Below are 24648 nucleotides of genomic sequence, written 5' to 3' on the forward strand. Positions count from 1 at the left end.
ATCCCATCCTACTTCTCTGTAGCACTGTCACCATTCATTCAGTAACCTAGTACAATGAGGCCATTGCTGGATTTGATATGCCCACTTTCTGCAGACATCAAAGACTGTTTTCTGATAAGTCCCCGAGTATTTGTGAGTAAACCCCCAGACTGACTGTGACCCAACCCACCATCTGACTTGGCAGGACAGCCATGGCTGGCCATGGCCCACCATCTGGATTGACCTCTCATGGGCAACCTAACCTACATATATTCCCCAACTTGTTTGCACTGGCTGTTTCTCAGTACAAATCGACTTGCAACAAGTGTGTAAATGCTGGCTGTCCATCAACTCCAAAGTATGTGCTCAATTCCTTAAAAGAGTGACTGAGATGGGTAGAGACTAAGACAGATGAAGTTGTGAGGTTTGTGTTTTGCCGATGCTTAGTTTTGTGGATGAAAGATCCAGGAAGAGCAGGACCATTAATTATGGAGCAAGAGAAAGAGTTCTGTGTAAATAGAAGATCAATGACCAGCACAGCCAGGCTGGTCATTGATCTTCTATTAGCTGCAGTGGATACTAATGACACAAGTCAGCATGTACCTATTCTTTATTACCAGATGAGATTTTCTGATATTGAGTTTTTCAATTGTGGAAAGGAACATCAGGAATGTGACATTATTATGGCATGCTGGGCTATTAATGATATGAAAATACATAGGAATAATCTGCTCACCATCTGATGTTGAGATTCTGAAAACATCATCTAAGGCACAAGGACTTGGGGCAGCACGGTGGCTCATTGGTTAGCACTGCTGCCTGACAGCACCAGGGACCCGGGTTCGATTCCACTCTCAGGCGACTGTCTATGTTGAGTTTGCATATTCTCCCGATGTCTATGTGGGTTCCCTCCAGGTGCTCCAGTTTCCTACCACAATCCAAAGATATGCAGGTTAAGTGGATTGGCTGTGCTAAATTGCCCATAGTGTCCAGGGATTAGCCATGGGAAAGGTAGGGTCACAAGGATGGGGTGGGGTGCTCATTTGAAGGTCTGGCAGTGCTGGTACCAAGTTTCTTTTTTGTCAGTCAACTTCTTGAGATAGAGGGAGTGGCAGAGAAAAACTTGTAGTATCCTTATTATCAGTCCAGGTTACTTTCTCTTTCTGCTCTTTTTGCCGTTGGTATATTGTGCCTATCTATACTTTCATCTATACTATCTCATTTCAAGTTGGATTGTTGGCTGCTGGCAGTCTGAATGGCCTGCCTCCACACTGTATGAATTCTATGACTCAATTGGGCAAGTGTACAGAATTCAAATCTATGTCATTGAGAAAATGTCTCCAAGTTAAATCACCTCCCTCACCATCATGCTTGGCATCTCAGCAGGGGAAAATGCAGCCTGACGATTTTAAAACTCTCCGAAGCCCTAAGTATCTTCCAGTGTCTGCTTAGTCCTTAATTGGAGCAAATCACAGCTTCATGTTCAAATCTGTCCATTAAACATGATGTTGCCATTTGGCAGAACCGTCCACAGCACAACAGTTTTCATTATCATCAGTGCAGTACAGACACTGCAGAGCTGTCTCAGTTCTGGCCCACTGACAGTGCAGTACTCTTTCAGTCATGGCCCACTGCCAGTGCAGAGTTGCCTCAGTTCTGGCCCACCGCAGTGCTCTCTTACTCCTGGTCCACTGACAGCGCAGGCCTCTCTCAGTCATGGCCCACTGGAAGTGCAGCGCTGTCTCCATCCTGGCCCACAAACAGTGCAGCTCTTTCTCAGCCCTGGCCCACTGACAGGGTAACACTCTCTGCATCCTGGTCCTGTGTACTCAATGTGCCTAATAGCACTCATGTTGCAACAGTGTCTCAAAGTCTGGTATTACGATGGCATCCAGAATTGATCGATCTAGTGTTTAATCTAGACAAGAATCCAGATAAAAGTTGTATGATCAGATTCATATAAATGATGTTGCTGCAACTCATCACATGACTCTGAAGTCTTTGAGAGAAAAGACAGCAATGTAAATGATTAAGTGAAGAGAGATGCCTTAAGCACTACGCTAGAGAGCTGTATTTGATATCCTACTGTGTACAAAAGTAAATAAGTAAGTATCCTGGTTCCTGAGGAATTGAAGACCCTTTGTTAGATATATGGAATAGGCAGCCTCATGGACAGGATTTGTGCAGACAGCTAGAGCCCAGTATGCTTCAGATCCGTAACTCAAAGGGCAGGTAGCAGCACTGGCTTAATGCACAACACAGAATGATAGTAACCTTCCATGAATCCTTAGATTCTGGAAAAGTGCTGGGATATTATCAGACTGCTAATGAAACTCTTCTTCAAAGAAGGAAGGAAACATAAAACAGGAACCATAGGCCATTTACCGCAACACCTATTATTGGGAAAATGTTAGCCTATTAGAAAGGGTGTAATGACAGATAATTTAGAAATATATAATATAATCAAGTAGAGTCATCATGGCTTCATGAAGGGCAAATCACACCTGACAAATTTGTTAGAGTTCTTTCAGATGTAACAAGCAAAATAGATAAAAGATATGTTTGAGCACCAGCTTACAAAGTATGTGTTGTATTGCTGATTTTCCAGGTCCGCTCCTTCTCAGATTGGAATGTGGTCAAGACTTGAATTCAAAGTTAAAATTTACAATAATTCCTCCTAGGGCATCATTTGTGACCATGAGTGGGATATCATGGATGCCTCGGTTGTCTGAAGGCATCTCAAGTGTGGGGTTGCAATGTCTGTGAACAGCAGCTTTGGCCCAGGAATAGACCCCCTCTGGCTGGATAATTTTAGATGTGTTGGGACAGAGGATACCATCAATGAGTGGCCGAGAGAGCAGAGGGATTTCAGCAACTGCACACATAGTCAGGACGCTGGAATTACTTGCTCAGGTCAGCAGTGATATTTTGTCATGCTGAAAGGTTTGGAACATTTTGTGCCATAGAGTACAACAAAGGACTATGCTCTAATCATTGGAAGTGCTGAGATATTGATCTATTTAGCAGAGTGAATGTGTCCTTCCAGTTCCTGCATAACTGGCTCCAGGCGATCGACTTTCTCCTGTTCTGCTATAATCAGATCAAGGGGCTGAATGATGTGCTGTTCCTTTGTAAAAACCCAAGACCTGAATGGCCTCATTTTGTTCCTTAATGGAGGAAAGGGAAATGGAGACTGAAACCATAGAAGAAGAATAATCTAACTTTGTGTGTCCCCGACAGGATCTTTCCCTATCAGACTGGCCAATGGTAACAGCAATTGCTCAGGAAGAGTGGAGATCTTTTACAATTCCACCTGGGGCACAGTCTGTGATGACGGCTGGGATGTCAGCAACGGAGGCATTGTCTGCAGACAGCTGAACTGTGGGAAGTTCAAGTCAGTAACTGGGGCTTATTATGGACAAGAGGGCGGGCAGATCCTGCTCAGTGGGGTTAGATGTAATGGAACAGAACACTCACTGGACCAATGCTTTGCCAACCCACTTGGTGTCAATAACAGTGTTGGATGTCAACATGCAGGAGTGATTTGCTCAGGTAAATCAGCAGCTTTCACTGAACTTGCATTAAAACATTTCACACCAGGTCCCTTTCATCCCTTTCTCCCTAGTGTACATTGACCAACGTTGGCTTGTGTTCTGGCTGTACCTTGGTTTTAAAATTCTAATTGTCCTGTTTAAATCATCCATAGCTTTTGCCTGCTTTAATCTCCTTCAACCTCTATCATTCTCATCCTCCTTTTCAAATTGCTCCATGGGCTTGCCCTTACTTGTCATTGTAAACCTTTCCAACCTCTCAATTTTCAGGCTCATGTTCATATCCCTCCATGGCCCTGGCTCTTCCAGTCTGCTACCTTGTCCAACCCAGGAACGTTGATCTCCCTGTTGAAATCCTTCTAGGATTCTCACCCTTTTTATTTCTCTGTAATCTTTTCCAGCGCTGGAGTTTTCATCCTTGTGTTCAAATGCCCCTATGGCCCACAACCCTTTCCTATTTCTGTATCCCATGTCTAGACAGACTATCTGATTGGCACTTCCTCGAACAGCTTAAACATTCTCTTTCCCTGCTACTCGTGTACAGTGGCATCAAAGTGAACATTCTAGAAGATGGCAAAATTCCTTTGGCAGCACCTTCGAAAATGTGACCTCTCCCACCTGGTAGAAGATGAACAACAGATGCATGGGAACATCACCTTGTGCAATTTCGTGACACAGTTTGCACACTTGCTGACTTGTAAATATATTGGTTTTTCTTTCATTGCAAATGGGTCGAACTCCTGAAACACTCTCCCTTGCAGCACTGTGGTTGTACCTATACATAAAGAACAGCAACAGGTCAAGAAGGCTCATCATCCATTCCTCATAGCGTATTAATAATGGGCAATAAATGCCATCCTTGTCGGTGATGTTCTCAGGCCACGAATGGATAAAACCAATATTTGCAGAGATGTGGTCCACTGTGGCTCACATCTTAACTTTTGTTGCCAGCTGTCACATTGGAACATTTCTTTTATTCTTTCGTAGGATGTGTTAGTTGTGGCTCAGCTGGTTGCATATTTGCCTGTAAATCACAAACATCTGAGTAGAAATCCCAATCCGGAGCTTGAGCGATACAATCAAGGCTGATATTCCAATACAGAATTGAGGAAGTGTTCTGGTCCAAGGTTTTGTCTTCTGAATGTGATGTTAAACCATGGCCACATCTTCTTGACTGGGTGGATGTAAAAGGTCTGCTCGCACTATTTTGAAGAAAAGCAGGCTTGTTACCCCCAGTGTCTTGGCCAGATTATGTTCCTAAATGAGCATCACGATAAACAGGTTGCCTGGTCATTGCTACTTGTGCGAGTTGCTTACTGCAACTTAGCTCCTATGTATCCTCTATAATAGTATACACGCTTCAAAAGAAAAAGTCTTTCATTGGCTGTAAATTCTTTTTTGATGTTCAGTGGTCCTATAAAGCACCAAATGAGTGCAAATCCATTTCTCTTTATTTGAGCATAGCTAGCAAGGCAGCATTTTTTGATAAACTGTGATTATACTTGTAAAAAATGATGGTGAGCCACATTCATCAACCAGTACAGTCCATTTGGTGATGGTACATCTATAGCGCAATTCGGAAGAGTTTTCAACAAATGACAGTAAAGAATTGGAGATGTAGTTGCAAGTCTGGATGGGGTGTTGCTTGCATGGAGCCTTGAAGATCATAGTATTCCCTAGGATTTGCTGTCCTTTTCATCTCAGATGGTCAAGGATTTGCTTTGGAAGGTGCTGATGAAATTGTTGCAGTCCATCATGCATGTGTGACACAAGAATTGCCACTCTGCACTGATAGTAGAGGAAGTAAATTTTTAAAGTATGATGAGAGACTGATCAGATAGCTTCATTTGTCCAGCAGAGGTTGAGCTTCTTTAATGTTGTTGGAGCTGCAGTCACTCGTCAATGGTAGTCAGACTTGAGTACATCAAGGGTTGAGTTGCTCACCAAAGAATTTGCAGCCTCTGAACACTTCATGTAGTCACCTTACTTCTCTAGTCAGTACAATTAAATTTCCGGTCAATGATGATCACAAATATTTAGTTGATTCAATGATAATCACAAGTAGTTGGGTGATTCAATGATGAAGCTGCTCAAAAATTGGCAGAAGGAGACAGGAAGAGACTCATTAGGACTAATTTACAAGGAACATATTTAAAACAACGTATGCTAATTTATATAGCATGCGAAGAGTGTGCCAATTGGTTAAAATACAGATACAGTATAAACAGTTAACTGCCTATGTTAGTTCTCAGACCAGGTAGGAAACTTTGATTGATCAGGATGTTGCCATGGGAATGAAGCAGAAATCATCAGTCTCCATGCCACCTACCTTCTTTCAATTAAAAAGCTGCAACGTATGTATGAATTCCTTTTGAATGCCTATATAAAACGGTCCTGTGTCCCAAGATGTGCAGGTTAGGTGGATTGGCCCTGCTAAATTGCCCGTAGTTTCAGGGAGGTGTAGATTAGGTGGGTTATAGGGGGATGGGTCTGGGTGGGATGCTCTGAGGTTTGGTGTGGACTTGTTGGGCCGAAGGGCCTGTTTCCACACTGAAGGGATCCTATGATCTATGATCTAGCATACGTTGCATCTAGCACAGGCAAATGCATAACAATGTGAATGCAACTGATAATCTTGGATTGGTTTCTGCTGTAGTTTTTAGCACAGTCTGGATCATTCAATAAATTATTACCAATAGCAGAATTATGTCTAATGGCGAACATGCATCTGAGGGTGGCAAGTGTGACCTTGTTGAGAACAATTGACATGCTGTCTATTATGAATAGTCAATGGCTCATGTTGTTGATTTGGTATGTCAATCATTGTGACATAAGTCCTATATAACTGGCATCACACCAGCAGTGAAACTCCTATAACTCCCTACTCATTTGTGTGGTAGGTAAAACCTACTTTTTGGCTTGATGCTAATTTGTTTGAAAACCACTCATGGGTTTACTGCAAAGTACCAATGTGAGACAGCTAGCTTTATCAGTTGTTCAAGTTTTTGGGACACCTTCCCCTTCCAGGGTAATCTGTGGTAAACTGGTCACTGTCAGGGTCAAAAGTAGTGGATATAGGCTCTTTAAGAGTTTTTGTAATATAGAACAAGTGATGATTTGAACAAAATATCAGTTATCTTGCAGGATAGTCTGATATGCCCTGTCTCAGTATCAAGCTTGATTGAAAACAAAAAGTGGTGGAGATCGCAGTGGGTCACACAGCATCCATGGAGAGAAGAGAGTAAGCTAAATTTTTGGGTCTAGATGACTTTTCATCAGAGCTGATGTGGATCATGGAAGCTGCCTGGCTCGCTGTGATCTCTACTACTTTTTGTTTTCAGTATAGAGTCAAGCATCTGCCATAATTTGCTCCCACTCCGTATCAAGTTTATATAGTGAGCAACTGGCTAGGACCCTTTTCACGAGATTGCCAATAAGACATATCTAGCAGTGCATGGAACTGTAGCAAATCCAATTTATATATTGGCCACTGAATGTAGGCTTTTGGCAGCTGATACTAGAGAACCCATTGGTAGATTTCTCAACGAATACATCGCTGTAAGGGCATGCATTCGATTGCAGCATTTTTATGGTAAATTTGAGTGGAGAATCATGTTTATTAAACTGAAAAAGAAATTCTTTGCAGCTGTGGATTCAAATATGGGAAAACATGCCATCTACATATGATAAGTATGCAAGGGTTAGGAGTTAATTATCATTCCATCATAGGTGCACTTTTCATGGTCTCCAATGAAGATGTTAACAAGAGTTGGGCGTGGTAGGGATCCCATGGTAATGTCATCCATTTGAACATACATGATGTTATTGAAACTGAACTCAACTGCACGAGTTGCTAAGTTCATGAGTTTGATGAACACATTCAGAAACTGGTGGCACATCTAGCTTGTCATGACATGGTGACATAATGCAAATGTCAATGGCTTCCTTGAGTGTTACTTTGATAAATAAACTAGAAAAGTTGATAAAGGACATGGACATGCTTTGCTCTCAATTTGTAATTCTTGTATGGTCTTCACCAAAGTGAAGAAATTCTTCACAGTGTATGTGGAAGCTCATTTAAAACTTGTTTCAATAGCTCACACAACTATCGACCAATTCATGTTATATAGATCCAGCCATTGATAAAATTGGCTGTAAAGAAATGTCACTTATGTATGTCTTGGCTAATCCCAACATATGTGGCCATGGTGAATCATGTGGACAGCAATGCCTTTGCATGTCAAGGGGATAGAGTTGGATTATCTCTCTCTCATTGGTAATGGTCATTGTTTGAATGTGTCTGGTGCAACCATTCCTTTGCTCAAGCCTGAATGCTTTTGGAGGTGGACTGTTTCAGTATCTGTGGAGTCAGAAATAGTGTGCTATGATGTGCAATCACCAGGGAACATTTCTACTTTTAATCTTCTATTAGAGGGATGGTTGTTGATGAAGTAGCTGAAAATGGTTATGTTCAGGTCATTACCTGAGGAACTCCTGCAACAATACATTACAGTTGAGATTATTGGCTTTCAATAACTGCAACCATCTTCCTTTGTGATTGGTAGAACTCTAACTAGCAGAGGGGTTTTCTTCAAATTCCCATTGAGTTCACTTTTATTCAGGATCCTTGATGCCATGCTCAGCCTTAATGTCAAGGACAGTTATTATCACCTTATGAGTTCAGCTCTTTTGACCATGTTTGGAACAAGGGTCAGGTGTCGAATGTCCTGTCTGCACCTGAATTGAATATTGGTGAGCAGGATATTGCTGTGTAAGTGCTCTTTGATAGCACTGTCAATGACAAACTCTATGATTGTGCTGATTTGTCTTCCTTTATGCGGACTGGATATATACGAGAAATTTTTAACATTGTTGTGTAGATGCCAGAGTTATAGATATACTAAAACTAGGGGCATGATCAATTCTGAAGGACATGCTTTAAATACTAAAGCTGGAGTGATGCCAGGGCTGCTAACTTTTGCTGTTTCCAGTTCCTTTAGCCAATTTTTGATATCACATGGAGTGAATTGAATTGACTGAATACTGGCGCATGTGATTACTGGGACTTCTGAAGGATGTTGAATTGGAAATATTTGTCAGAAGAAGAAGGGTCTAGGCCCGAAAGATCAGCCTTCCTGCTCCTCTGATGCTGCTTGGCCTGCTGTGTTCATCCAGCTCTACACCTTGTTATCTAAGATTCTGAATGTGTTTGATTACATTTTTGTTGCTGTTGATGACCAAGTTCCTCATTGATGCCCACATTTGCACTTGTTGATGTGCTCTGAACCTATCCTGTTTAGCACAAGAGTCACACAATACAATGGCTGATGTCCTCTATATAAAACCAGGACATAGTCTCAACGAGAATCTGGGTGGTGGTCATGCCCACCAACATTATGATGGTCACCTGCCTTTCTGACAGGTAGACTAGTGAGGCCAATGTGGTAGCTTTTTTCCTCTTTTTGCTTCTCTCAACATCTCCTGTATGTCCAGTCTAACCGTTAATTGCTTCAGAACTTGGCCAGCTTGGTTAGGAATGGTGCTACCAAACCCCTCCTGGTGATAGATATTGAAGTTCTCCCACCAGATTGTATTTTGTGTCATTGCTACCTTCATTACTTCTTCCAATTGGTGGACGATATGGAGGAGCGCAGATATATCAGCTCAGGGAGAGTGATAGATGGTAATCAGCAGCCAGTTTTCTTGCCCAAGTCTGACATCATGCTTTGAGATTTCATGGGATCCGAAGCCAATGATGAGTACTCCAGGCAATGAAGTTTAACAGAGTGTAGAACTATGGGGCTGTTCTGTCAGTAACAATCAACTCCTACCATGGAAACAGAACTGGGAACTTTTATGATGTGAACTGTAAAGGGATGGAGGCTGTCCTCGATCAGTGCTCTGTCAATCCACAGGTGGGGAATAACTGTTCATACAGGAAGGGCTCTACAGAGTTCTGCTCAGGTGAATGGGGTTACCTGCGCCTTGTGTCTGTTAGCACATTCACAGTTTATCTCTATGATGACAGAGATTCCCAAACTATGCATGCTTCCACCTAAAACTTGGAACAAGTAGGTGAACATAGTTAATTTGTGATTGAACTATGACTGTGAGAAGAGTGTAGGCTAGTGGGAATAGTTTTGGATTGATAAAGGGCTAAAATGAGAGAGTGGGGTTGTGGATTGATCAAGAGCCAAAATGAATGCCTAAAGCACTGGAAGTGGTTTGTTGAGATAGAATGGGGTAGTAGGATACATTTGGTTTTCATACATAGCTATGGGGGTAGAGTGCAGCAATGATTAGTTTAAGATTGATATATTGTTAAGAGGAAAGAACAGAACAATAACATCTTAAAATTGATAAAGGGCTAAGGGAAGAGTGCAAGCAGGAAGATTAGTTAGACTGGATCAGTGGTTGTAGGGAGAGTGTGGGGTTAAGTGGCACTAATTTTGAATTGATATGGGACTATGAGGGAAAGTCCTAATAGTTTGGGATTGATACAGGGCTATAGAGAAAGAAGGTGAGCAGTGGTATTAACACAAACAAGATGCATTTTTATAACGCCATTAACATTCTAAAGTGGCCCAAGATATTTGACAAACTTGGTTATGAACAAAGGTGGACACCAGCCTAAGCAAGGAGATATTGAGACAGTTGACTAAAACTTTCTCAAAGAGCTAGATTTTAAGGAGTGTTATAAAAGTGAGGTATTTAGTAAGGGAATTATAGAACTTAGATTCTCCGCAACTGAATGGAAAGACCGCTAATGTTGGGATTGGGTATGAATCCATGATTGGATGTGTGCAGGATTCACTGAGCATGTTCAATGCTGGAGCGAACTGTCCCAGTCAAGAGAGGAGGAATTGGACATGCGATGACAGTTCTAGCTCTGCATGTGGTTATAGAGATAGGAAGCAGTAAAAAGCTGGAGGGATTTAAATAGGAGAATGAGAATGTTTAAAGTAAAACAGATTGGCAGCTAATGTAGATCAGTGGGCCCAAGATGTTTTGGACTTGGTGTGAGTTAGGAGACGTCTGCAGAGGTTTGGATAAGTTGATGTTTACAGAGGCTGTAAGATGGGAAGCTGTTCAGGAGAGCGTTAAAATAATCAGGTTTACTGGTAACACTGGCAAGGATGAAGGTTGCAGTAGCAGATGAGCTTTGTTAAAAGCAGAGATGGAAGATGTTAGGGAGGCTGGAAGTTGGCATGCTTGCTGGTGCAGTGAAGGTATGAAGTCAGAAGCTTATCTCAGGCCAAGTAGGTTGGCAATAAAAGTACAGGTCAGTAAGATATTTCACAAAATACAGATGATAGGCTTGTCAGCAAAGTTAAAGCACAGCTACGTGACAGGAGACAGGAAGTAGTGCTGCTGTTCAGATAGGAGAGGGGAATATACAAATCTCGCCAAGTCCCTCGGCTACTCCCTATTACTTTTCGCTCATCGTGTGGAATTCCTAACTTCAGGTTCAAGTCTATTCATTAGCCATGGCTCTCACAATGACTATAAACTTCAAAGAACACTCCAATTCCCATCTTACCTAATAGACTGTTCCCTAACTCCATGCCCACTAATAATAGTGTTCTCTGTCATGGCCCACTGGCAGTGCGGCACTGTCTCAGCCCTGACCCACTGGCAGTGCGGCACTGTCTCAGCCCTGGCCCACTGGCAGTGCGGCACTGTCTCAGCCCTGGCCCACTGGCAGTGTGGCACCTTAACAGTTGTGGCCCACTGGCAATGCAGAGCTCATGAGACCTGCCCCTTGATGGTTTAGTTTATTTCCAAAATTTTTTCTCTGGTGTTTGCAAGGTGGCAAATCTGATTATGGACACAGAGAAAATTGTTTCTTTTTGCAGTATATTGCAAATGCAAGCAGGTGATCTCAGTTCAAAAACCCTTTGCAGTACTCTTCCCTTGACAGCCAGTAGGCCGCGGTTTGAAACAATAACATTAACAATGATATAGCAATTGCAATTTCCCCTATGTTCACGAAAGTTGATAAACAGATGCACAAGTTGTGGGTGAGATTTAATGCAGTACACAATTAATGCAAACTACAGCAATACTGTACCTAGCTCTGTGCTCTGTTCCTTAGTTGCTAGTTGTTTCCTGAGAACCATGCTGTTACTACAAGCAGCAGATGAAGTATGACAGTTCTGACTTGTAACATGCTGTAGATGGAGCCTCATTTAGTACAACATCTAATCATGCAATTCCATGGATATTTTTGTTCTCTCTGGTCCCGTATTGTCTTCTATGTACCACACTGCTCCAGATCTTTGGGGTCCAGACATGCTTCAACCTTGCATATCCTGCCTTCTCGGAAACCCTGACTCAGGAATGGTATGAGAAATTTAAACCAGTTCCTCTTTACCCTGTGCAAATGGTTCCAACTCTTGAGTTAGAGTTGAAGACTTGGGAGGGATGTGGTTTACCTCCATTGGTTGTTACCTGCCGAAATGCTAGTTTAAGATGATGTGGTTGATTCCTCCAACTCTTTGCCAGACCCCCTGACTGCCCCGAATCATCCTGTGCCTCCAACTACCCCAAACATATGGCATCCCTTCACCTTCTGACAATCCCCTGACCATCTGAATCTCTGACCCTCGATTCTCATCCAACACTTTATCCCAGCTGACACTGTGCATGTTCCTTGACCGTTCAAGCTCCCTGATTCTCTGAAGCCCTAAGCCTCCAACTGCCCTTACTTGACATTCTAATGCCCTCTGATCCTCTGACATCCACTCCCCAAGTACTATACAGCCACCAGATCTTGATTCAACACTGAATTCCCACCCAATCCTCTTACCTGCTTACCTCAACTACACACATCCCTTACCCGCCTACCTCATCAACAAACATCCCTTTCCCATGTATCTCATCTACGTAAACCACTTAGCCATTAAGCCAATCTAAAGGAAACTCCGAAATTGTTTAAATTTCAATTAGCTACCTGCAAATCCAGATCTTCATTCTCCAACCATTGGGGGAGGGGGTTGGGGTGGTTAATTGATGCAAAGTGCATGTGCAGACACCTGAGGTGATTGCTCACCACATGATCAGGACATTGTTAGATTTTGTTGTGGGAGAGTCAGTCCATTGGTAGCATGTTGTTCTTCCAAAATGCAATTTACTTCATGAATGTTATGAGCCATTCACTCAGTTGGAGATCATTCTTTCCTGACATATTTGCATTCAGATAATTTTTGTTTCCCAAAAATGTCTGCATCATAATTATGAGGTAAATCAATTTAAGTGCAGAAAAATGAATCATTTGATATTTTTTGCAGTCCATTGCAAATGCAAGCAACGGATCTTTCAGTTCAAAACACAGTTGCAGTACTCTTCCTCTTGACAGCCAGCAGGTGAAACTGTGAAACAACAAATCATGATCAGGTCCTCTGTCTTCATATGTGTTGGCAAACAGAAATACGCAAAGTGGTGAGGTTTAATGTAGTTCACAATTGATCTGACCCACTCCAATACTGCCCCTAGCTCTGCGCTCACATTAGGTGCCTGTTGTTTCCTGATAATTATGCTCTAAACAGTAGATAAGGCAACTCACTTCATTTTTACCCCTACTCAAGAAAGCCACAATAAGCTTATGAACACATTTTTAAAATTGTTAACAAAACTCTCTTAAATTATAGGTTTTCATTTGCAACTGTTTCATAAGACTGAAGGAAACTATTTCCACTGAAGGAAATAATGCTCTTCATAAATCTTTCTCAATGGGGCTGGATGTAAGTCACTGATGTTTCAAAAATCTAGTTTATAGTTTATGTATTTTAGGACATAGCTTTCAATTATAGGAATTAAAGTTTTCATAGAATATGTGGGCATTGACAAACTGACAAGAATCCCTGAAGTTACTGCAATTCAAACAAACATGGAGTTTATTTGACTCCAAAGTTTGGGGCCATCGACAATTAGAAAGGTAAGATCATAAACAGCAAGAAGCTTTGTCTTCCTTTGTAAAGGTGCAATAATTCTGGGAAGCATTGTTCTGACTTTGTTAACAATGCGAGTCATTCAGGTAGTTTTCTGACTAATGAAAATAAAAGACAATTAATTTGCATTTCTACCTCAAGCAGCTGTATATGTCATGTTAGCTTTCAGTTAATGATTCAGGGTGGAGATTTGGTTTGAAGCTTCTTTTGTTCAATTTCTCTGTTTGTGTTTGCTAACAGAACCGTGCATGTCAGTTAGGGTTTCATTATGGAAAGACAGCTGGAAAATTTATTCTATCTCTCAACTGATGGAAGAGATGCACAGTGGTCCTCTCAGAGTTTTATGGCAGAATGCAGCTAGCAGGCTCAGCTTGGAAAGCTGCAGGAAGGCACTTGGAAATCTGCCAGCAATCTGAACAAGGTGATGGGGCATCTGCACATATAATTTGGTAAAGGTAAAGGCAAGGAAGGCCTCAAATCCAAAGACCCAATGGAAGAACTCCTCAGAAGTTCATCTTGGAGGAATTGCTGGAATGTTCCGGAGAATTAATATAAATTCTGGCAGGCGGTGACATATCTTTGGTTTGGTCCTAGGGAAAGTGAATGAAGTCTCAAAGTTTCATAAGTTAAGGAATTTCATAGAGGTATATAAAAAGTAGAACTGTGTTTATTGCACAAGCCTTTATAAATTTTAGTGTTAAGTTAATTGTGTTTGCGTTGTTTGAGTCTTTTTGATGTACAATGAAGTCTGTTTTTGTTTGTAAATGTGAAAACGGGCTCAGTCGGTTAATTGCTGTGTATTTGAATTTCTTCTTTAAATGTTAACAGTTCCTAATGAGTTTGGAACACTTGCAATGATCAAAATGACTCCCAATCTATTTATCTCCAGGTTAAAGAAGCACCACACCACTCAGGATCTCTGGAACTTTTTATGTAGTGGCTCCTTTCTGGCCTCGCCTTCACCCCAACCCTATAATTGCAGCATGACCTTTCTACCCCACTCACTGATCTTCCAATCTGGATTCCTATTGTTTGATGTGACCCTGTTATGTACGCTCATTCCCTCCCCTCTTTTATATCTAGGCCCAGAAAAATAAAATGGTCATTTGTGTCATAAGACCTCAGAGCTGGTCCAAAGACTTTCTTGTCAATATCTCCCCTCAGTAGTTGCCTGCTACTGCCTCAGGATTTGTGACAACAGAAGCTTCCAAACCATCTGGATTTGAGGCCTTGACCCTCCTGACCCATGATTGAGAGTATGGAATGCAGAGCCATCATTGACACCGAGTAGATGTTTGGAGTTAGTAGTGGTAGATATTGACTTTTGTTTGTTCTTTTTTCTAGGATCAGGATTGGTGAGACTGGAAGATGGAAGAAATTTGTGTGATGGGAGAGTGGCTATTTTTCACAACTCCACTTGGGGAACGGTTTGTAGTGATTACTGGGACCTACATGATGCACAGGTGGTGTGTAGACAGCTCAACTGTGGGAGGGCAATCCAGGCCACCACTGGAGCATTTTTTGGACAGGGCAGTGGACCAATCTGGTTAGATGATGTGCTCTGTGACGGAACAGAGTCAAGTCTCGATCAGTGCGTTGCGGCACACTGGGGTGAGAATAACTGTCAACACAACGAGGATGCTGGAGTTCGCTGTTCAGGTAATAGTGCACTAACCCATCTTTTACTTATAAATTCTGTGTCTGATACCACCTCACTAACACCTGAAGAAAGAGTGAGGTGCTGAAAAGGCTTGTGTTTTCAAATAAACCTGTTGGACTATAACCTGGTGTCATCTGATTTCTGACCTTGTCCACCTCTGTCCAACACCAGCACCTCCACATCATGAAGCAGCACAGTTAAGGTTCACTTGATATATTCCAGGAATGAGGGCCTTATCTTATGAGGAAAGGTCAGATCGGTTTGACCTGTATCTATTTGAGTTTTGAAGAACGAGAGGTGGAGTGGTCTGAACAGTGTCAATGTTAAAAGAATGTCTCCTGTTATGGGAGGGTCAAGAAATAAAGGGCACAGTTGGAAAATGAGGGTTCGTTCATTTAAAACTGGATGAGGGGAATTGATTTTCTCTGAGGGTAGTAAGCCCACAGAGCAATGGAGAAAGGTTCATTGAATGGTTTAAGGCAGATCTAGATAGATTCTTGACTAACAAAGGACTGAAGTGGTATCAGCTGTAGGGAGGAAAATGGAGTTGAGATCACAGTCAGATCATTCTTGGATTTACTGGATGGTGGAGCAGAATCAAGGGGCCAACTAGCCTACTTCAGCTCCTAATTTGTATATTTGTATATTCATATGTGTGAGGAGGTGTTTGTGCATTAATATGTGCATGTCTGTAGATGTGTTTGTGTGACAGGAATTATGTTTGCGTCAGAGTGTACCAATTTGCTTAAGTGTCAGTTCACTTTGGCAGAAGAACAGACACCCAACTCGATAAAGAAAAAGCAGGTTGTGGAACTGTGGAATGTGAGTTTAGAGTTCTGGATATGCCATGATAAAAGAGATTAATTAAATTTAATTTAATTGAATGAGCTTTATTGTCACTTGTACTTAAGTAAGTACAGTGAAAAGTTCATATGTTGCCACTTACAACGCCATCTTAGGTACAAGGGTACCTAGGTGCAAAAAATTCAGATACAAGATCTTAGAAAATAGAGAAATAAAAAGTCCAGCATTGTAGAAATAGAAAATACAGAACAATGGTCTTTTAACCCAGACCATGACAGCACCTAGTCTCCAGTCCGCACTGGGCCTTGGCTCCAGACCACACCAGGCTTCACCTCAAGGTCCATGAGGCTGAGAGATCACTCCAGAATCACCTCGAGACTGAAAGACCACATGAGGTCATGCCAGGCCAAGAGATGTCATGCCACTCTGGGGAGCTGCCACACCACGCCAGGCCAGGAAGCTACCTCACCACGCCAGGGTGGGATTCTACCTCGCCAGACTGGGAGGACCCCTTGTCATTTCTGTGGGAAGGCCGGAAGTCATCGGGGGCTAAGGGTTTTCTGGGGGCTGGGAGAGAAGAAGGAAAAAGAACACAGGAAAATAAAGAAAGGGAAAAGAAGAACAGGTGGAACAGACGAGCTCAGGCTTGAAGCATCCTACTCCGCTGCCATCTTGGACCAGATTTAGATGTTAAGAGTTGAGGAAAGGGGGAAATGATTGACGAAGTAGTTCTGGACAGCTTTTATAGGATGAGTATGGAGGTCAGGGAATTGCATGTGATGACTGCTGTCTGTATGTTTATGTATCAGCTCACAAAGTATGTGTTCTATTACTACTTTTCCAGGTCCAGTGCCCCCTAGACTGCAAGGGGGTCTTGATGTGTGTTCAGGAAGAGTGGAAATTTACAGGAATTCCTCCTGGGGCACCATTTGTGACCATGAGTGGGATATCATGGATGCTTTGGTCGTCTGCAGGCAGCTCAAGTGTGGGGTTGCTGTGTCTGTGAACAGCAGCTTTGGCCCAGGAGTAGATCCCCTCTGGCTGGATCATTTTAGATGCGTTGGGACAGAGGTCACCATCAATGAGTGCCCAAGAGACCAGAGGAATATCAGCAACTGCACACATAGTCGAGACGCTGGAGTTACTTGCTCAGGTCAGCAGTGATGCTGTGTGATGCTGAAATGTTTGCCTTGGCCATAGATTGCGAAACACATCCTTTGTTCCTTTTACTGATAGTCCTGAGTTAGCTCACAGTGCTAGGGTCCAGGGTCTGATTCCACCCTTGGGTGATTGCCTGTGTGGAGTTTGTACATTCTCCCCGAGCCTGTATGGGTATCCTCCGGGTGCTCCGTTTTTTTCCCACACTCCAAAGATGTGCAGGGCAGGTGGATTGGCTGTGCTAAATTGCCCATAGTGTTCAGGGATGTGCCGGCTAGGTGGATTAGCCATGGGAAATGCAGGGTTACAGGGATAGGGACTGGGTGGAATGTTTTTTGAAGGGTCATTGTGGATTCAATAGCCAAATGGCCTGCTTCTACACTGTAGGGATTCTATGTTTCTGAGCCTAGTAGCTAACAATCAGGACACTGAATGGCCCTCGTATTCTGAGGCAATAGTCGTGAGGGAATGAATGCTCCCCTCCTGCTCCTGTGTAATAGTCTCAAGGGACTGAATGTATGATTGCTCAAGAAATTTAATTGTCTCTTCATGTTCATGTGAAATAACCTATAAGGGGCTGAATGGCCTCCTCTTGTTTCCTAATGGAGGAAGGGGAAACTTATGGAGATTGAAATCATAGTGACAGAATGATCTAACCTTGTGTTTCCCTTATAGGATCTTTCCCTGTCAGACTGGCTGATGGGAACAACATTTGTTCAGGGAGAGTGGAGATCCTTTATAAGTCCACCTGGGGCACAGTCTGTGATGTTGGCTGGAATCTCATCAACGGAGACATAGTCTGCAGACAGCTGAACTGTGGGGAAGCCAAGTCGGTAACTGGGGCTTATCGTGGACAGGGGGGCGGGGAGATCCTGCTCAGTGGGGTCAGATGTAATGGAACTGAACACTCACTGGACCAGTGCATTGCCAACCCGCTTGATGCTAATCACAGTACTGGATGTCTACATGCTGGAGTCATATGCTCAGGTAAATTAGCAGCTTTCACTCAGCTTGCGTTAAAACAGTTTGGTGTTCCACACATCTCACATCATGTCCCTTTCATCTTAGTGCTCACATTGAATGTACCGTACGTTAAATTTTGGTCCAGCAGTGTGTTGGTTTTAAGATTTTCATCTTCCTTTCTGAATTACTCCCTGGTCTTGGTTTTCCTTATCTCTGTAATCTGCTCCAGCTCTGGAATTTCATCCTAATGTTCAAATCCCTCTATGACCTTCAACCCCTCCCTATTTCCATAACCCAGTGCAGAATAACTTGCTTACTTGGCACTCCATTTGACAGCTTAAACATTCTCTCCCTCCATCAACAAGGCACAGATGTAGCTAGTTAGCAATTGTCAAGACTCAAGAGCACTTTCCAAACTCATGACCTCTACCAGCTGGAAGAAGTGGGGCAACAGACACGTGATATGATGTGCAATTTGCTCAGCATGTCATCCTGATTTGGAACGTATTGGCTGTCCTTTCACTGTCCATTCCTTTTGATTGTAGTCTAGAAATCACTTCATAACTGTGGGTAGGTGTTACCACATGGATTGCAGCAGTTCCTATGATTATTGAAGAACAATAAATGTCATCCTTGTTGGTGATGCCCAAATTCATTTTGATTGTTTTGTAGTGGTTTTATACATCTAGCACCTTGCTAGGCCATTTTTATAAAAATGTATTCAGAAGAGTTGAAGTCTGTTATGAATATATCTGAGGGACCTGACTGTGACTAGGATATAAATGCAGTGAGTGTGGTCTGCAGATTGTTGAACTGTGGAACACCCTGTTAGCAACTGTAGACTCCTTCTGTGAAGAGAGCACTAAAATTATCTGGTTAAATGATGCAGTTAAGGATCAAACTACATCACGGATCAGTTAAGGATAGCTAATTTCCTTCACTAATGAATGATAAGTGAATCAGATGGGTCTTTACATTAATCAACAATAGTTTAATGGTTACTATTATTGAGATTAGCTTTTCATTTTAGATTAAATAAAATTGAATTTAAATTCTACAAGTTGCTATCGTGTGATTTTTAACCTGTGTATTTAAAGCATTAGCTTGGGTCTTCAGAAATGTGACCGCTATGCTGCCATTCACTTAACTTTAAAAATGCATGTTTCCACAGACTATCCAAAATTAGTTTACCATATTTTTCAAAATTCCCCAACTCTTTTGCAGGTCCAGTGCCTATACGGCTGGTGAACGGTACCAACATGTGTTCAGGGAGAGTTGAAATCTATCGCAAATACATCTGGGGGACAGTCTGTGATAATGACTGGGATATAAATGCAGCACAGGTGATCTGCAGAGTGTTGAACTGTGGGAAAGCCCTGTTGGCACCAAGAGGCTCTCAATATGGAGAGGGGGCTGGGGCCATTTGGTTGGATGATGTGTGGTGTAAGGGATCAGAGTCTGCTCTTGAACAGTGCTTTGCCAAACCATGGGTGCACAAAAACTGCACACATAGGAAGGATGCTGGAGTTACCTGTTCAGGTGAGTGAAATTATCTGTTAGTTCTTTCACAATTGTTATGACATGGAGACAGCAAAACCAAATCAGCCTTTTATCTCAGTATTCGCAACACAGTAAAATTAAAACCTTCAAAGGTCCTCAAAAGGTTCTCAAAATCCCCAGAGGTTCTCAACGAAATTTTTGAATAAGCAATCCCAGAATTTGCGAATAATCAAATCTTGACATTGGTTTGTAGCTTAAACAAAAGACTCAGCAATTTATTAACAATATAGTAACTTTAGGGGAGCTAAATTACACAGGAAAGTAATCTAATTGGACTATGCTATGAACCCAAAAACCTTTGCTTTCAGCCCCATTCACACAGAAGACGGACAAATAAACACAATTAATGGATAAATAAAAGAAGATAATGAAAGCGGCCAGATTACTTAAGTGGTTTTCACAATGCATTGTTCCACAGCAATAGATGATGCTTTCTTGGTTGATTTTCTGAAGATGTCGATCAGGGTCACATTTACAATTTACTCAGATAAACGCAGTAATACCTATAACTTTATTTTCTATTCTCTGAGCTTCTAAGCATTGCTGACAGGAGCTTAGGCAGGGAGCTGTCAAATCTTCATGCTTGTATCAACAGCCAGATTTGTTTTCACAGAAAATACAGTCAAACTCTGACCACTTCTTGACAGACTGAGTGTCTCCTCCACAAGTTTCCAGTTACCATTCAACACCTGCCATTTGCTTGAGCATATGGTCTTTTCCAGACTTGCTGGAACCAATTCTACTGACCTCATTCAAAGCCAACTTCTGCTATCTGTTTACACAAAATGCTCCTCCCTGGTGATGAAACATCTGGAGAAATGTTTACCCAGGAACCAACCTGCAATTAACTTCCAGGCCTGGCTCATGAATAATCAAAAGCTTATTTGGTTTGATTTCCTTTTGACACAAAATGTTACGTACGCACAGTCCAAATGTCATCTTTAGTTCACAGTTCCCAACTCCAAACTAAAATTGATTAAAAGAGTAAAATAAAACTGATGAAAAATCAGTAGGGGCTGTAACACAGTCTATCTCTGTGATGTTGTTACACCTCATCATTTATCCGGTACTCGGACAAAAGTTGATCTTTTATTCCTTTCTTAATACATGTATGTGGCACAATTTCAAGGATGTGAATGCTTTAGACAGGGTGCAAAAATGATTTGCAATATCAATTTAAGCAAAAGGGACTTCAGTTACATGGAAAGATTGGAGTATTCCTGTTGTTTCTCCTTAGAGAAGAAAGGGTGAAAAGGAAATTTGATAGAAGTGTTCAAAATCATGAAAGGTTTGGACCGAGCAGATAGAGAGAGCTGTTCCCTTTGCATGTGGGTTGTGAGCCAGAGGACATTGAATTGAGGTGATTGCTAAAATTACCAAAGAGGTGAAGCTTTTCTATGGAGTGAATGGCAGTACCCTGAGAGTTTGATGAAAACACTTTCAGTCATACTTTTCCTGTTCTCTTTTGAAAGTTATCTGAAGAGAAAAATAATTTACAAGGAAAGAGTAAGGGAAGTGAGACAAGCTGAGGTGTTGTTATAGGCAAATAGCCCATTCTATGTTATAAGTATTCAATGATTTTATGATTCAGTCTGGGGAAATTGAGTTTTTGGGGATCTTCCATCTTCCCAACATTTAATTGAAGAAAATTTTAACTTATTCAGAACTGGATTTTAAGACTAACACTGAGACAAATAAGCGACAGTGTTCCCATCTCTAATCTAGGTCCAGTACCCATCCGGCTGGTGAATGGGACCAACATGTGTTCTGGGAGAGTTGAAGTCTACCGTAACTCCAGCTGGGGGACTGTCTGTGACGATGGCTGGGATATAAACGCAGCAAGTGTTGTCTGTAGAGTGTTGAACTGTGGGACAGCCCTGTCAGCACAGTCTGGAGCCTACTACGGAGAGGGAACTGGTGACATCTGGATCGGGAGAGTGAAGTGTCTTGGAATAGAGCCTACTCTCGATCAGTGCTCTTTCAATCCTGGGGTGGTAAAGAACTGCAAACACAGCCAGGATGCTGGAGTTATCTGTTCAGGTGAATGGACACTCTAGACATTCTTCTGCTTATTCTCTTCACCTTTATGATCTCTCCCAGTTGACCCCCACTTTCATATCATACTTGTATGCATTAGTATGCTACCTGGTCTAGTCCCACTGTAGGAAAGTTCCTGAGGAAGGTCACCAGACCCAAAACGTTAACTCTGGTTTTTTTTCTTCACAAACGCTGCCAGACCTGCTGAGCTTTTCCAGCAACTTCTGTTTTTGTTCCTGATTTACAGCATCTGCAGTTCTTTCGGTTTTTATCTATTTCCACTCTCCTTTCACTCCCTGCACCCTATAATATCCCACCCAGTCTATTTGCACTGACACTCCCATGTTCTTTAATATTCTAACCAATTGAATCCCACTCTCCTAATCACTTCTGCACCCTTTAATATCCCACTGATTCTAATCATACCATCCTGTTCAATATTTCCCCTTAATCTTCTTGAGTGTCTCTCTCTCTGTAACTAATCATGTTTTTTAATTCATTCATGAAATGTGGGCATCTCTGGCTAGGCCAGCATTCATTGCCCATCCCTAACTGCCCAGACAGCAGTTATGAGTCAACCACATTGCTCTGGATCTGGAGTCACATATAGACCGGACCAGGTAAGGATGGCAGTTTCCTTCCCTAAAGGGACACTAGTGAACCAGATGGGTTTAACTAAACATCAACAAGAGTTTCATGGTTATCGGTACTCTTAATTCCAGATTTTTATTGAATTCAAATTCCACCATCTGCCATGATGTAATTTGAACCCAGGTCCTGAGAACATTACCTGAGTCACTGGATTAATAGTCTAGCGATCATAACACTGGGTCATCACCTCATCCATACTAACATTGAGTGAATCTATGCTCCGTCTTTTACTTTCTTTTTAAAGGATTATCATGTAGAGTATTATGATGCGATGTTAAATCTACCCCTAGTTTTCCAAATGTGGCCTACCCTGAGATATAAATTCAGTAGACCGGGAACAGTTTTCAGTCCCTGTGAAAAATTCAGACATCACACCCAGTGGAAGTACCGGTAATCCCAGACCAATTTAACATGTTCTCATCTCTTTCCAGGTCCAGTTCCTGTACGGCTGATAAATGGCACTAACCTGTGCTCTGGGAGGGTTGAAGTCTATCATAACTCCATCTGGGGAACTGTCTGTGGCAATGGCTGGGGTGTAAATGCAGCAAGTGTGGTCTGTAGAATGTTGAACTGCGGGACAGCCCTTTTAGCATGGGCTGAAGCCGACTATGGACAAGGGTTTGGGAACATCTGGTTGGATAACTTCAGATGCAGTGGGTCAGAGTCTACCATTGATCAGTGTTCTGCCAGTCCGTGGGGTGTGAATAACTGCACGCACAGCCAGGATGCTGGAGTAACCTGCTCAGGTGAGTGCAAACCACCTGTTCCTTACATTCATTAGTTCTTTTGCCATGTACCTTTGATGGGAGAGATTCCCAAAACACATTTGCCATGACCACAGGCAGGTAGGGAGAGTGGTAATCTAGATTAGAATTGATGTAGGGATATGGGGAGAGAACTGGGGCGATGGAATTAGATTGTTATTGATACCAAACTACAGGGTGAGTGCAAAACTTTTGGAATGATTAGGGAGTGAGATAAGAATTTGGGGAGACAATAGGTGTTAGTTTTAGATTAAGATTTCTTTTCAGAGAGATGAGAGCAAAGATTTTGGGTTAATTATGGAATTATAAGGAGTGATTAGGGCGGTCAGTTACTTTTGGATTAAAACAGGGCTGTAGCATAAATACTGAGTTATGTGGTGAAACACAGCAGGGAGGTTATCTGAGATTGGTACAGGATTATGCTGAGAGAGTGGTAGAGTGGGATTAGTTTGGAGAGTGATACTTGGAAGAAAGGATGATGTAGGTCAATGAAATTAACAAGAGGAAAATGTTGTAATTGTATAATTCCAAAAATATTTTAAGATATCCCAAGATACTTTAGCATTCTCAATCAAAATTCCACGCCAGAATGAATAAGTAGATATCAGTACAGTTGACAAAAGTTCGTTAAAGAAGTAGCTTTTAAATAGGACTCTGAAAGGAACAGTTGGCTAGAAAGATGAAGAGATTTAGGGAAGGAATGCCATTGTTCAGCATTGAAACATCTGAAGGCCTGGTAACCAATTGTAGAACAATTAAAATGACGGATATGAAAGATTCCTGATTCGGAAAAGCATGAAGTCCTGGAGGGCTGTAGATTGGAAGATGTCACAGACGGAGGAAGTGAGTGAGGCTCATGTATAAATTTGCACACAAGAATGAGAATTCTAGGTTTGGCAGAGGCTACAGAGATAGTAAATGGCATCCAGGATATGACGAGATTTGAACAGCAGTGTAAGAATTACTGAGCTGAAGGAAATTACAGAACAAAACAGCTGGTGAGGGCCATGGAGGTTTTCAAATTGTAAGTCCAGAGAAGGTTAAAGAAGTAGGGGTAGGAGGGTTTGAGGAGTTTACAGGTGCTTGGTTGGTAGATGAGACCCAATGACAAATTTTGATTAGAAGGAGGAGATTGGTTGCTTTGGGGGAGGTTACAGATGTAGAGAGGTGTGCCCTATTACCGTTGAGGGTTTTTGACACAATAATGGGCATTTTAAAGGTGAGACAAGGCTGTACAAGGATCTAATATCGGTCAGTGAACATTGGTAAATGGAACTTGGTATGAGTTAGGACACAAAGTTTTGGATAGCTTGTTGGCTACAGAGGGTGGTAGATAGGAGGATAGCCAGTCGTGCGTGGAGGTTAAAGGGCACATTTTCAGCAGCAGATGAGCAGAGGCAGGAGAGCAGATGTTGTGTTCAGAAGAGAGGTTGACTTAGGCTTCCGTATAATGAGGACTTGTAGGCTTGATATTCATTTCAGGATCAGTAAATATTCTGAGGCTGTTTTTTGTTTGGAACAGGACAGACTTAGGGCTGATTTAAGTGAAGTGTAGCAAAGCATCCAATAAC

The 24648-nt window shown here is 42.1% G+C and overlaps 1 protein-coding gene across 1 annotated transcript in view; it reads left to right on the forward strand.

Annotated features, from left to right (window-relative positions):
- Positions 1 to 19313, forward strand: part of LOC125485496 (deleted in malignant brain tumors 1 protein-like) — a 63326-nt gene extending 44013 nt beyond the window's left edge. Inside the window, exons 2-5 of the mRNA XM_048608559.1 lie at positions 3220 to 3531; positions 14825 to 15139; positions 17778 to 17986; positions 19290 to 19313. Of these exons, the coding sequence (XP_048464516.1) occupies positions 3220 to 3531; positions 14825 to 15139; positions 17778 to 17986; positions 19290 to 19313 (860 nt within the window). The remainder of the gene's footprint in view (positions 1 to 3219; positions 3532 to 14824; positions 15140 to 17777; positions 17987 to 19289) is intronic.
- The last annotated feature ends 5335 nt before the right edge of the window (positions 19314 to 24648 follow it).

This window comes from Rhincodon typus, chromosome 1 (genome assembly GCF_021869965.1).
Source record: "Rhincodon typus isolate 14 chromosome 1, sRhiTyp1.1, whole genome shotgun sequence".
Classification (NCBI taxonomy): domain Eukaryota; kingdom Metazoa; phylum Chordata; class Chondrichthyes; order Orectolobiformes; family Rhincodontidae; genus Rhincodon; species Rhincodon typus.